The 14,999-nt window shown below is 41.5% G+C and overlaps 1 protein-coding gene across 6 annotated transcripts in view; it reads left to right on the plus strand.

The window, feature by feature from the left end:
• Window positions 1-14,999, plus strand: part of LOC130267569 (cystine/glutamate transporter-like) — a 37,991-nt gene that overhangs the window by 13,869 nt on the left and 9,123 nt on the right. For 2 of the 6 annotated variants that reach the window (XM_056517553.1, XM_056517555.1), the window contains exons 3-6: window positions 9,723-9,849; window positions 10,727-10,842; window positions 13,322-13,447; window positions 13,773-13,872. In XM_056517553.1, the coding sequence (XP_056373528.1) occupies window positions 9,723-9,849; window positions 10,727-10,842; window positions 13,322-13,447; window positions 13,773-13,872 (469 nt within the window). The other 4 variants (XM_056517552.1, XM_056517554.1, XM_056517556.1 and 1 more) reach the window with 4 other exon arrangements.

Genomic DNA, 14,999 nt, shown 5'->3' on the forward strand with positions numbered 1-14,999 from the left:
GTCATCATCCAGACCCCTGTCATTAACACCCCCGTCATCATCACCCTGTCATCATTCCCCCCCTTCATCATTACCGCCTGTCATCAATTCCCCTTCATCATCCCCCCCTGTCATCATCACCCTGTCATCATCCCCCCCTTCATCACCGCCTGTCATCATCCCCCCCTGACATCATCACCCTGTCATCATCCCCCCTTCATCATCACCGCCTGTCATCATCCCCCTTCATCATCACCGCCTGTCATCATCCCCCCCTGTCATCATCACCCTGTCATCATCCCCCTTCATCATCACCGCCTGTCATCATCCCCCCTGTCATCATCCCCCCCTTCATCATCCCCCCTTCATCATCACCGCCTGTCATCATCCCCCCTTTATCATCACCGCCTGTCATCATACCCCCCTGTCATCATCACCCTGTCATCATCCCCCCCTTCATCATCACCGCCTGTCATCATCCCCCCCTGTCATCATCCCCCCCTTCATCATCACCGCCTGTCATCATCCCCCCCTGTCATCATCCCCCCCTTCATCATCACCGCCTGTCATCATCCCCCCCTGTCATCATCCCCCCCTTCATCATCACCGCCTGTCATCATCCCCCCCTGTCATCATCCCCCCCTTCATCATCACCGCCTGTCATCATCCCCCCCTGTCATCATCCCCCCCCTTCATCTTCACCGCCTGTCAATCCCTTCATCAGTGGCCTTCAACCTGCAGACCTCCAGATGTTGCAAAACTACAACTTTCAGCATGCCCAGACAGCCATCGGCTGTCCGGGCATGCTGGGAGTTGTAGTTTTAAAACACCTGGAGGTCCGTAGGTTGAAGATCACTGCGGCCTTTGTCATCACCCAGACCCCCCCTTAGTTTTCTACTCCCCTCCCCTCGGTGGGAAGGAAGGGTGAGCTGGCCCGGGCCATCTATGCTGCAGGTACTGTCCGGTGGGTAGGGTTAATCGTTCCGGGCTGTCCTTCTTCACCGGGAAGCCCTCTTCTCCGCTTAGGGCCGGCCTGGACTAGTGACGTTGCCGACGACACATGTGCGTCGTCGTCAAGGCAACGTCACTAGTCCAGGGCCTGCCCGGAACAGAGAAGAGGGCCCCCCCGGTGAAGATGGACAGCCCGGAACCACTAACCCTCCCCACCAGCTGGTCCCCGCAGCATAGAGGGCCCGGAACAGCTCAACCTTCCTTCCCACCGAGGGGAGGTGAGTAGAAAACTAAAGGGGGGGTCTGGGTGATGACGAAGGAAGGGATTGACAGGCGGAGAGTTCACTTGAGTATAAGCCGAGGGGGGTGTTTCCAGCAAGAAAAATCGTGCTAAAAAAAACTCGGCTTATACTAGAGTATATACGGTACCATAAAATGAATAGCGAAGCCCAAAAAAAATAAAAAACAAACTCTGCGGGGGGGGTTTAGGGGCTAGCGACAAAATACAACGCAATTAGTGCACGACATGTTCTCTTTATACTGTGGGTCAATATGATTACAATGATCCCCATGTTTACTTGCTTCTCTTTTTTATTATTGTCCTTTGAAAAACAAACTTTTGTCAAACTTTTATGAGAACAAAAAACGTTGTAAAAAATTGTCCTATTTCGACCCCGTATAACTTTTTTATTTTCCCGTATACGGCGCTGCATGAGGGCTTTGGTTTTGGGCCGTGATCTGTAGTTTCCATTGGTATATGTTTGTTTTGGTGGAAATTTTTGATCGCTTTTTATCATTTTTTTTTATTTTTTATTTTTTTTACCAAAAATCAGCAGTTCTGGCGTTTAGCATTTTTATTACTTTTACACTGTTCACCGTGTGGGATCATGAACATTTTATTTTATAGTTCGGACATTACCAAATATGTAGTGTTTTTTTTATTTATTTTTTTACATTTTTTAATAGGAAAAGGAGGTGATATACGGTATATATTTTTATTAGAGATGAACGAACTTACAGTAAATTTGATTCGTCACGAACTTCTCGGCTCGGCAGTTGATGACTTTTCCTGCATAAATTAGTTCAGCTTTCAGGTGCTCCCGTGGGCTGGAAAAGGTGGATACAGTCCTAGGAGACTCTTTCCTAGGAATGTATCCACCTTTTCCAGCCCACAGGAGCACCGGAAGGCTGAACTGATTTATGCAGGAAAAGTCATCAACTGCCGAGCCGAGAAGTTCGTGACGTATCGAATTTATTGTAAGTTTGCTCATCTCTAATTTTTATTGAGGGAGAGCTTTTATGCTTTTATATATTGCAATCAATGGATTGCAATGTACTGTCCAGCGCTATGTTATAACATAGTACTAATCAGTACTATCGGCGATCTTCTTCTACAGCCTGACTCTGCAGGTTGCACAAAAAGATCGACAATCCTGCACGCCAGAGGCTGATAAGAGACCTCTGGCGGCCATTTGCACTCCCGCGATAGTAGGCCATAGTACTCCCGCGATTGAGCTGCAGGAATTTGATGAGCCCGCCCAAACCCAAAGGCATGGGTGGGCCGATGCCCATCATTAACTGTTCAGATGGCAAAATCAAAGTTGACCTGGCATCTAAAAAGTTTAAATAAATGGTTGCCAGTTAACTCAATGGGCTGATCGGGACCTCCACAGCGTGATCGCAACGTTCCTAGCTGCCTCCGTGGATCGGCGCTCTGTCAATACAGGCAGCCTAAGCAGAGCGCTGATAACACTGATCATTGCTATGCACAGCACTGAATAGTGTTTTCAATCGGAAAATTGCAAGTAATAGTCTCTTATGAGGACAAAAAAATTGGTGGCACAAACGTTTAATGGTTGCAGCATTTACTTAAAGACATGGGGGGAGATTTATCAAAACCTGTGCAGAGGAAGAGTGGTGCAGTTGCCCATAGCAACCAATCAGATTGCTTCTTTCATTTTCCACAGGCCTCTAAAGAGGCCTGTGGAAAATGAAAGAAGCAATCTGATTGGTTGCTATGGGCAACTGCACCACTCTTCCTCTGCACAGGTTTTGATAAATCTCCCCCATGGGGCTTGAATGTCATTACACTCAAGTTTAAGGTTCCCCTCTTGAGTGGTCCTTTACTAGGACCAGGAACCATGTGATACCCAACTGGCCCACTGAGAGTCAGGTTGTACACTGTCAGAGTTTGTTGGTTTTAAAGGGGTACTCCGGTGGGAAAAAATGTTTTACTCAGGCCTTGCCTCCCCGCACCACTCTTAAACTTCCTAAACTTGGGTCCCTGACAGCTCTTAGTTGACCCTGCACAGCTGCTACTCGGGCAATTGTCACTTTCTTTGGCCTCCAGCCCACTGACCTTCCTTGGCGGACAAGGCCGGACCTTTTCTCCCTCTCAAGCCACAGCAGGTTTTTCGCGCACCTCATGTGGTTCAACCGCACGCACTCCCCTTCAGACGCCAAAACACTGCATTATATAGTCTATCTCCAGCTCTATCCTACTAGCATGGTAGTGCGCCACTTCAGCCCTACAATACCTATATTGGCATTAGGTTTTTTAGGGGCCTATGCTGACACTGGCACCGGCTGTAAGATGACAGTCAGTGGAATTACCTATGGCATGGGATTGCAGTAAATCTCATTTGTATGGTTGGGCGTCAATATGAGATTCAGGAGTTATGTAGGTCTTTTTTTTTTTATAGGGGGTTGTGGATTTGTAGTTTTTTGGCTGGTCTGGTCTGGGCTTTCTATATATATATATATATATATATATATATATATATATATATATATATATATATTTGTCTAGGGGTTCTGCTCTTGGGTCTGTATTTATTTATATTTTTGGCGGGTGGGGGTGGGGGTCTGATCTGGAGTCTAGATAATATTTAGGAGTTACATGGGCCTGTATATATTTGGCAGGTTTGGGACTTGTATTGTTATAGCTGGTCTGGTCTGTGTTTTCTATTTGCTTAGGGGTCTGATCTGGAGTCTGTATTTGTTTTGTGTGATCTGTATTTGTTTTGTGGTGTAGTCTGGAGTCTCTATATGGGGTATTTATCAATTCCTGTGCAGAGTAAAGGCTGCCCAGTTGCCCATAGCAACCAATCAGATTGCTTCATTCATTTTTCAAAGGCCTTGTTAAAAATGAAAGAAGCGATCTGATTGGTTGCTATGGGCAACTGCACCACTCTTCCTCTACACTGGTTTTGATGAATCTCCCCCTATGTGCTTAGCCTGCCCCGTAGTTAGTTTTAGTTAATGGGGTATGATCTAGGGTCTCTATTTATTTTGGGGTGTAATGAATCAGGTCATGTTGCTTACTTGTATTACAAATAATATAGGGGGGGTATTGATGAAAAGTGGCCTAGGGGCACGTCTTTTTACACCATTAATTCATGTGGTGAAAACTGTACCTGCGCCAAATTTATTACAAGTGACAAATCAGGTGCTGATCCCAATTCTTGCTCAGTACTTCACTTTATACGGTGTTTTGGTGCGAGACTTTATTAACCCGTGCGACAATTATGCGACTTTTTAATAATGCTGTCCACAGTTAGTTTGGATGATGTTTTCTATTTGGTGGTGATTTGCGCCAAATTATGCGATTTTTTTTTTTTTTTTAAATCACCGTTTTCTAAATTCCTGACCACTGCAAAAACATAACTCAGAACACGTCTACCGCAGCAAAACACCGGAATGCGCCTGTATGAAAAGTCGCACAAAAAGCCGGTAAAAAAAAACGCGATGCGCCAAAATAGGAAAACAAGGGTAAAAGGCTTCATAAATAACCCACATAGTCTTTAAGTTAAAGGGGTACTCTGCTGCCCCAGCGTTTGGAACATTTTGTTTCGAACGTTTGGAGCGAGCGGCGGGGGGTTGTGACATCACGGCCATGACTCTAGTGACGTCGTGCCAGGCCTCCTCGATGCAAATCTATGGGAGGGGGCGTGGCGGCCGCCACGCCCCCTCCCATAGATTTGCATCGAGGAGGCTTTGCGTCATGTCACAGGGGGTGTGGCCGTGACATCACGACCCCCGACACCCGCGCCCAATGTTCTAAACTAACGCACAGTGATCACAGGGGTCCCAGCTGCGGGACCCCAGCAACCAGACATCTTATCCCCTATCCTTTGGATAGGGGATAAGATGTCTAGGGGCGGAGTACCCCTTTAATGGGGTACGATCTAGGGGCTGTATTTATTTTGGGGTATAATGATTTACATCATGTTGCTTACATGTGATGCAATTGATACAGTCTGGGACGTGCTTTGTATAAACTGTAATACGTTATGTACTTTTCGGAATGTCCCTTCACATCACTTGGCAATCGTTCATGAGACTGGACTGTCTGTCCAATTCCTCCCCCCCCCCTTACGTAAATGCAGATGTAAGGTGGAATTATGTGTTTATGAATGACTGGACCCAGCGGTGAGACTTGAACTTTTTTGCTTCCTGCAACACGGGGGCCGTGACCAGTCAGGGGCCGGGATACACTGAGAGGAAGCCTTGTTTTTTAATGCTTGGAGAACCCCCCCCCCCCCCCCCCCCCCGACTTATACTGAATGTTCATGTCCAAAGACTGAGAAGAGCTGAAGGGAGATCTCTGGCTGTACACAGGGATGGGGGCTTCCAAGGAGACTTCAGGAGATGGTGGGATTAAGACGGAAGATGGGGCTGTTTATCTGAGGAAGAAGATTACCTTGATCCGTGCCATTTCATTAACCATTGGGACGATCATCGGAAGTGGGATCTTTATATCTCCGAAGGGGGTTTTGAAAAACTCTGGTAATGTAGGTCTGTCCCTCCTGATCTGGGTGGCCTCTGGATTTCTCTCTATGTGTGGTGAGTAGATCCAACTTCATGCACAATCTCTCATGTTGCCTAATGACATTGTGCCAGCGACGTAACCGAACGTTCTTGGACCCTAATGCACAATTCTTAACATGACCCTTCCTAGTTACTATGTACAGTTTTTGTACATAATTCTGGTGTCTTCTTATGTGGACAAATGTCCCTTGGGTCCCCTCAGGCACCAATGCTTTGGCGTGACTGCTACCTATCACACCCCCAAATTGTGCAACTCATGCACTATGTACTGTACCAATTGTGTCACTCAGTAGTACAGTACTGGTACAGTAGACAAGGCTTCAATTGGCAACTTTAAAGGGGTACTCCAGTGGAAAACTTTTTTTTTTTTTTTTTTTATATCAACTAGTGCTGGAAAGTTAAACAGATTTGTCAATTAATTCTATGTAATAATCTTAATCCTTCCAGCACTAATCAACTGCTGTATGCTCCACAGGAAGTTGTGTGGTTCCAGTTTGACCACAGTGCTCTATGCTGACACCTCTGTCCATATCAGTGCACAGAGGACACGCAGGGCTCTGTACACTGAGGACACGCAGGGCTCTGTACACTGAAGACAAGCAGGGCTCTGTACATTGAGGACAAGCGGGGCTCTGTACGCTGAGGACACGCAGGGCTCTGTACACTGAAGACAAGCAGGGCTCTGTACATTGAGGACAAGCGGGGCTCTGTACGCTGAGGACAAGCGGGGCTCTGTACACTGAGGACAAGCGGGGCTCTGTACACTGAGGACAAGCGGGGCTCTGTACACTGAGGACAAGCAGGGCTCTGTACACTGAGGACAAGCGGGGCTCTGTACACTGAGGACAAGCGGGGCTCTGTACACTGAGGACAAGCGAGGCTCTGTACACTGAGGACAAGCGGGGCTCTGTACACTGAGGACAAGCGGGGCTCTGTACACTGAGGACAAGCGGGGCTCTGTACACTGAGGACAAGCGGGGCTCTGTACACTGAGGACAAGCGGGGCTCTGTACACTGAGGACAAGCGGGCCTCTGTACACTGAGGACAAGCGGGGCTTTGTACACTGAGGACAAGCAGGGCTCTGTGTACTGAGGCTCTATGATAAGCTCCTGGCTCACACATCAGGATGATTGACAAGCCAGGAGCCTGCACAGAGCCCTGCTTGTCCCACCCTCACTTCCTCACAGAAACACACAGGCAATAGCTGCAGGGACATCATTATTTCACACAGAATATAGACATTTTTTAACCAATGTATATTACAAATATACATATAATATTATCTACACTTTAAGGTGAATCGGAAAATTACCTATTATTTAAAACAAGCTTCTATGTTAAAAGTATAATTTTAAGAAGCTTGTTTTTTTTTCTAGTTTTCCATATTAATATTTTTATTATAACATAATAACCCTGAAATCTTGCAGTTTTCACTCTAGCTGCTAGGCCTAATATTAAGCTGAGACTTTTTCTGTATAGGTTCAGAAGTCTTCTCCTTTTTATCACAGACAGGAGTACAATGAAAGGCGACATCAGTTTATAGATACAACACCATTCACAATAGCTGGAGCTCAGAGCTTAGCCTCCCCCTCCCTGTAGAATGACCTCTGCACAGGTCACAGAGCATGCGCAGAAAAAGTTCCCTTTCTAGTACATAGGATCTGGGCCAGTCTGTTGTGACAAAGTCCATGGGACTAATAAACCAATTCAGGCAAAGTGGCCCCCCCATAATATTGTACTAAAATTAGATTGAAAAAAATTACAATAAAAAATAGAAAAGGATTAGAAATAAAAAACAGTACTATCAGTACCAAAAAGTTTCGATGACTCACTTGAAATTTTATGTGTGCCTCTGAACACTTTTTTTTTAAATATAAAATGGATCTACATAAAAGGTTGAGTCAATTTGTAACTAAAGACGAGAACTAGAAAAGCAATGTAATGTATTTACAAACTGAAAATATAAGAAGAATCTTCCAGCCCCAATAAAAAATTCCAATCTATATTTTGCCATAATAAAAACGTCATCATTAGTAAAGCCGACGCATTTTGAACCAAAAGTCCTTAGTCATGACTAAAAGAAGACAGTGTAAATATTCATATTACACTGTGTCACATATTAAAACAAAAACTTACAAAGAACATATAAAAAAAAACATGTAAGTGATTACAAGACTGTAATATACTCCAGGGCTGCATTAACAATTCTGCAGAGCTGAAATCTTTAAGCATTCCCTACTGGCTCAATGTCTGCAGAGATCTTGATCTTACGATTTTAACATGGCCAGGTATCTAGTGCCTCGTTTTGGCCACTCAGGATCTGCAGGGGCAGGTCCTTTCAGCTCTGGTCTTAGCAGCCGCACCCTCCTAAACTGATAAGGCCACATTCTGCTCCTGCCTATTGATTGTGGTTACAGCTCATACCTGTGTCTCTAACGTTCTGTCTGCTTTGCCTTATACATTTCTCTGACCTATTGCCTGTTTATTTAACATTACTTTTTCTGCCATTATGTGCCTTGTAGTCTACTTGGTTTGACCCTTGTTTGCATTGGACTTCCCTTTTGCTTAGTGTTTTAGTACTGCGTTAGTTTATGGTTTTGACTCTGACCTGTCTGATTCCGCTTTGTTTGTCTATCTGTCTGTTTGCTATATTGGGCTCTCTGGATTTTGCTTTTATTAACCCATTGTGTCTTAACCTGATCTCTGACCTCTGTACTGTGTTTTGTTTGTTGTTTTGACTTGTGACATCTCTGCACTTTAGCCCAGTTGTGGAACCGCTGTCTAGGGTGGTTATGCAAATAGGCAGGCACAGTGGCCGGAATGAGCGCAGGGCCTCACTATTCCCCGCCCGACGTGACAGGACAATGATCTGATGTTGGAAGAATGAACTGTCCTCCTGCATTAGAGGGGCTGAGCTAAGCCCCTATGAACAATTAAAAAAAAAGTCAGACGAATCTACCAATTTCAGTGGGACCGGCTGAATGTCTATTAATATTGGAGCCTCCCTGTCTGATGAGAAGGGTCAGGCATTTTGCCATTTTAACTGCCCCATCCTTTTTTTTTCCTCAGGTAGATAAACCGCCACCAAAAGTTTTTGTTGGGGGCTGAGCCCTCCTATCTCTATTCAGAACATAAGAAAGCTTGGTGGAGCAGAATGTTCAAGGAGATATATGTGTCGGCCAACAAGTATCACATGTGTACAGCGACCTCTGAGCTATTAGGGTGTATCTGACGACAAACATACTGACACCTAACATTGAAGACTGTTCGTTTTATCTGTATAGACGGAGGTGGAATCGGCAGGCAACTTAAAGCAAGGCTGTGGTTGGATCCTTCCCCTTTGTAGGATTGTGGGGACATTTCGGACTGCTTTAGATTTCACTATGAATCATTCAGCTGGAGTCGAATTAATATGTTTAGCTGTATTTTGGAATATTATAGAAGGTAGCTTAAATTTGCCAAATTTTTAGGAGAAAAAACTTTTTAAAGCTTAGCCATAAACTGAAAATTTTTCAGGGGTGATGTTAAATGGGAACTCTGGGGAATGGAACTTATCAGACACAGGATAAAGGATAAGTGTCTGATCGCAGGGGGTCCAGCCACTGGGGCCCACTCCATCTCCTGTACGAAGCCCGTTGTACTTACCCCTCCTTGGCCTGCACCTTCCTGCACCTTCCTGGTGGGCATGTGATGTCACGCTTATCCAACACCGGCAGCAGAGATGAGTCCATCTAGGAAGCTGGGGGCCAGAGTCTGCTAAGGACGTGTAAGTAGCTGGGGCCCGGTACAGGTGACCATGGGGGTTTCTCAGTGGTCAGACACCCCGAAAACAGACACTGATCTGACACCCTGTTATCATCATTCAAGCCTCCTAACTATAAGGATTTGTAACAGAAGACATTTTGTCCTCATCCTACTAATGTGACCTCCATGATCTTCAGCCTCTCTGTTTTTGTTTTAGGGGCGTTGTCTTATGCAGACCTGGGAACCTCCATCAAAAAGTCTGGTGGGCACTACATCTATTTGCTGGAGACCCTCGGCCCGGTTCCAGCCTTCCTAAGACTCTGGGCTGAGTTTGTCATGATCAGGTATTGTTGTTACATATACACATATATATATATATATATATATATATGACAGCAAAGAAGATAGTCCGGCACAGAACTGTAGTATGCAGGTAAAAACTCAGAATTTTATTTCAGCAGGACGCAGTACACAGAAGCCTGACGCGTTTCGCACCGGAGTGCTTAGTCGTAGGTAACAAACAACCACAATGAACGTCTTAAAATACACAAAATAGCGGTCACATGACCATACACATCATAAAATCGTTCACATACAAAACATGGCGCTGGAGCATCGAGTTGGGAAACACCAATTTTTTGGAACATGTTCACACCTAGGTGCGCCCAAGGCATTTGTTGTTACAATAGAATTATGTTAAAGAACAATGTAAACATTTACATCATTGATTCCTGACTTGAGTCGAGGAAAAGCAAATACAAGTACTCATCTGCAAATCTTCTTTGCTGTCAATTGTGTGAGCCGGAGGCGGAACCGGCGTGTCCGCAGCACGAACTCAGGAGCAGCTGCGGGTGTGGTGAGCGGCAATCCATTTTGTGCATATATATATATATATATATATATATATATATATATATATATATATATATATAATTTTTTTAAATATATATTTTTTATATTTTTCTTATTTAACATGTTTTTTTTGTAAAAGGTGGGCTACAAGAGGGCTGGCTATTAGCATAACAATGGCGATGTGCCAATAGGCTTCAGCAAAGTAATCTTTTGACTGTGATGTATAGAGATATTTGGTTCTAATATCGTATCAATGCCTTGCCACTTCTAAGACCTCTGCTTGCTGTCAGTGAATGGGAATATACATGTCTGCATTCACACATAACAGATACAGCAGGATCAACATCTTACTTGTGTGTTTGCTTACAGGCCAGCAAATATCGCAGTGGTCTGTTTAGCATTTGGACGCTACTTAATAGAGCCTCTGTTTGTACCTTGCAACGCACCCCCCATCACTGTCAAACTCATCAGTGCCATTGGTATTGGTAAGCCAAGTCTATACTTTCAGGCAGTTTTATAGTAGTTATATTCTTGTTTATAGGAGCAGTATTATAGTAGTTATATTCTTGTTTATAGGAGCAGTATTATAGTAGTTATATTCTTGTATATAGGAGCAGTATTATAGTAGTTATATTCTTGTATATAGGAGGCAGTATTATAGTAGTTATATTCTTGTATATAGGAGCAGTATTATAGTAGTTATATTCTTGTATATAGGAGCAGTATTATAGTAGTTATATTCTTGTATATAGGAGGCAGTATTATAGTAGTTATATTCTTGTATATAGGAGCAGTATTATAGTAGTTATATTCTTGTATATAGGAGCAGTATTATAGTAGTTATATTCTTGTATATAGGAGCAGTATTATAGTAGTTATATTCTTGTATATAGGAGGCAGTATTATAGTAGTTATATTCTTGAATATAGGAGCAGTATTATAGTAGTTATATTCTTGCATATAGGAGCAGTATTATAGTAGTTATATTCTTGTATATAGGAGCAGTATTATCGTAGTTATATTCTTGTATATAGGAGCAGTATTATAGTAGTTATATTCTTGTATATAGGAACAGTATTATAGTAGTTATATTCTTGTATATAGGAGCAGTATTATAGTAGTTATATTCTTGTTTATAGGAGCAGTATTATAGTAGTTATATTCTTGTATACAGGAGCAGTATTATAGTAGTTATATTCTTGTATATAGGGAGCAGTATTATAGTAGTTATATTCTTGTATATAGGAGCAGTATTATAGTAGGTATATTCTTGTATAACGGAGCAGTATTATAGTAGTTATATTCTTGTATATAGGAGCAGTATTATAGTAGTTATATTCTTGTATATAGGAGCAGTATTATAGTAGTTATATTCTTGTATATATGAGCAGTATTATAGTAGTTATATTCTTGTACATAGGAGCAGTATTATAGTAGTTATATTCTTGTATATAGGAGCAGTATTATAGTAGCTAAATTCTTGTATATAGGAACAGTATTATAGTAGTTATATTCTTGTATATAGGAGCAGTATTATAGTAGTTATATTCTTGTTTATAGGAGCAGTATTATAGTAGTTATATTCTTGTATACAGGAGCAGTATTATAGTAGTTATATTCTTGTATATAGGGAGCAGTATTATAGTAGTTATATTCTTGTATATAGGAGCAGTATTATAGTAGTTATATTCTTGTATATAGGAGCAGTATTATAGTAGGTATATTCTTGTATAACGGAGCAGTATTATAGTAGTTATATTCTTGTATATAGGAGCAGTATTATAGTAGTTATATTCTTGTACATAGGAGCAGTATTATAGTAGTTATATTCTTGTATATAGGAGGCAGTATTATAGTAGTTATATTCTTGTACATAGGAGCAGTATTATAGTAGTTATATTCTTGTACATAGGAGCAGTATTATAGTAGTTATATTCTTGTATATAGGAACAGTATTATAGTAGTTATATTCTTGTATATAGGAGCAGTATTATAGTAGTTATATTCTTGTTTATAGGAGCAGTATTATAGTAGTTATATTCTTGTATACAGGAGCAGTATTATAGTAGTTATATTCTTGTATATAGGGAGCAGTATTATAGTAGTTATATTCTTGTATATAGGAGCAGTATTATAGTAGTTATATTCTTGTATATAGGAGCAGTATTATAGTAGGTATATTCTTGTATAACGGAGCAGTATTATAGTAGTTATATTCTTGTATATAGGAGCAGTATTATAGTAGTTATATTCTTGTATATAGGAGCAGTATTATAGTAGTTATATTCTTGTATATATGAGCAGTATTATAGTAGTTATATTCTTGTACATAGGAGCAGTATTATAGTAGTTATATTCTTGTATATAGGAGCAGTATTATAGTAGCTAAATTCTTGTACATAGGAGCAGTATTATAGTAGCTATATTCTTGTATATAGGAGCAGTATTATAGTAGTTATATTCTTGTATATAGGAGCAGTATTATAGTAGTTATATTCTTGTATATAGGAGCAGTATTATAGTAGTTATATTCTTGTATATAGGAGTCAGTATTATAGTAGTTATATTCTTGTATATAGGAGCAGTATTATAGTAGTTATATTCTTGTTTATAGGAGCAGTATTATAGTAGTTATATTCTTATATATAGGAGCAGTATTATAGTAGTTATATTCTTGCATATAGGAGCAGTATTATAGTAGTTATATTCTTGTTTATAGGAGCAGTATTATAGTAGTTATATTCTTGTACATAGGAGCAGTATTATAGTAGTTATATTCTTGTATATAGGAGGCAGTATTATAGAAGTTATATTCTTGTACATAGAAGGCAGTATTATAGTATGTTAATCTTATGTGTGGCCGGACATTGCCTTTAAAGTGGCAGGCATCTTTTTATATATATATATATATATATATATATATATATATATATATATATATATATTACCTCTCCTCCTCTGCAGCATTCCTCATTGCTCTGAATTGTTGGAGCGTCACCTGGTCGGCAAACCTCCAGACCACCTTCACAGTGCTGAAGTTTGTGGCTATTGGACTGATAATTATACCTGGTTTAATGGCTTTAGCAGAAGGTAAGACGTGTTCATGTGTTATAGCTATGGCCTCATAGATATTTGATGTCAATCAAACTTTATTGTAAATTCCTGAAAATCCTGATGACTGTGAACTATGGGGGAATCAGGCAGTGATCAACCCCCCTGCATTGCCAGTACTTATGTGTTGGAAAATCAATGTGATTTTCATAGTATATATGAAGTATACACTTCACATATATATATAATATGGAGGTATTGAGCAATACGATTTTTTACGGTTTGATGCTTTTTTTATGCTTTTACGTGTATGCATTCGATGTATAGCAAAAAACGTGTCCCAGAAGTATTTTATTGATTGCAGGAAAGACAGAAAACTTTCAGAATGCATTCGATACAAGTTCATTGGCTTTGGACAAAATTCCATTGGCGTTTTACTCGGGAATGTTTGCCTTTGGAGGCTGGTAAGTAGTTCTGTTCATGTATTATAGCCATGGGGAGTCATCCCGCTGGTGAATACAGGAAAAGACTGCAATAATAGGAGTCAACTCTTATTATGAAGGTAGCGTTGTGTCCCCGCCATCTGTAAGTCTTGGTCTACGTGGCGACTTTGGTCACGCGGCATAAAGCTTGCAACATTGTGACATTGCATCTTATGATTGTCAATATGATTGCGACCTGAGACCTAACAAGACACGACAACCATGGGGGCAAAATGTGCCACAGAATAATAACACAGAATGTCTGGTTTTATTGATTTCACAATTTAAAGATCCTGTTAGCCTATGTATTTCCACCATTTTAGCACCCGAAAAGTGGGACAGCATTGGACATCAAAACTGGTTCCACCGATTTCGCCAAGATTAAGAATTAACTAAATGTTACACTCATTTATAAAAAAAAAAGAACACACCAATAAGTAGTTGTTGGGATGGAATGAAACCTTATATGTAAATGCTAGGGGAATATATGACAGAGATTACAATATTAGGACTCATTCACACCATTCATTTGAATGCGCCCAACAGTCAGATTGTGACTCCGCTTGGCTTATTTTTGGGCCGTATGAGTTTTGTGGTATTGGACCGATGGTTTTTGTTGCCGGGTGAAGACCATGGTTTGCCACAGTTTTTAATCTGGCAATAAAACTGATACAGGCTAAAAGATGAGCCGACCAGAGTCACTATCTGACTCCTTCCAGGCCATAAAAATGAATGGAGGACTGCGCAGGTCTTGCGGGGATACAGCAGCGGACGTTTTTTTAAATTCTCCCCCTGTATCCGGCTGCTGTATCTCCAAAAATGGTGTGAATACAGCCTTACAGGGAAAGTATGTATTTATTAGGGAAAACTGTACAATAGAGAGGAGGTTCTAGTATCCTGCTGGGCACCTCTAACCTGGATCCAAGATGAGATACGGTTGGGAAGGGAGGCATATTAGGTCACTATGGCCTCCTGGAGCACATGTTGTAGCTCAGCCTGTTGATGTTTACCATGAATGCTTGGTAATAAATCTGGTGACCAAGCCAAGGAAGTGTTGTAATCTAGAGAAGACATTCCTGGGAAACCCTTGCTGTGTGCGGGCGACCATT

The sequence above is a fragment of the Hyla sarda genome, chromosome 4 (assembly GCF_029499605.1).
Source record: "Hyla sarda isolate aHylSar1 chromosome 4, aHylSar1.hap1, whole genome shotgun sequence".
In the NCBI taxonomy this organism is placed as follows: Eukaryota; Metazoa; Chordata; class Amphibia; order Anura; family Hylidae; genus Hyla; species Hyla sarda.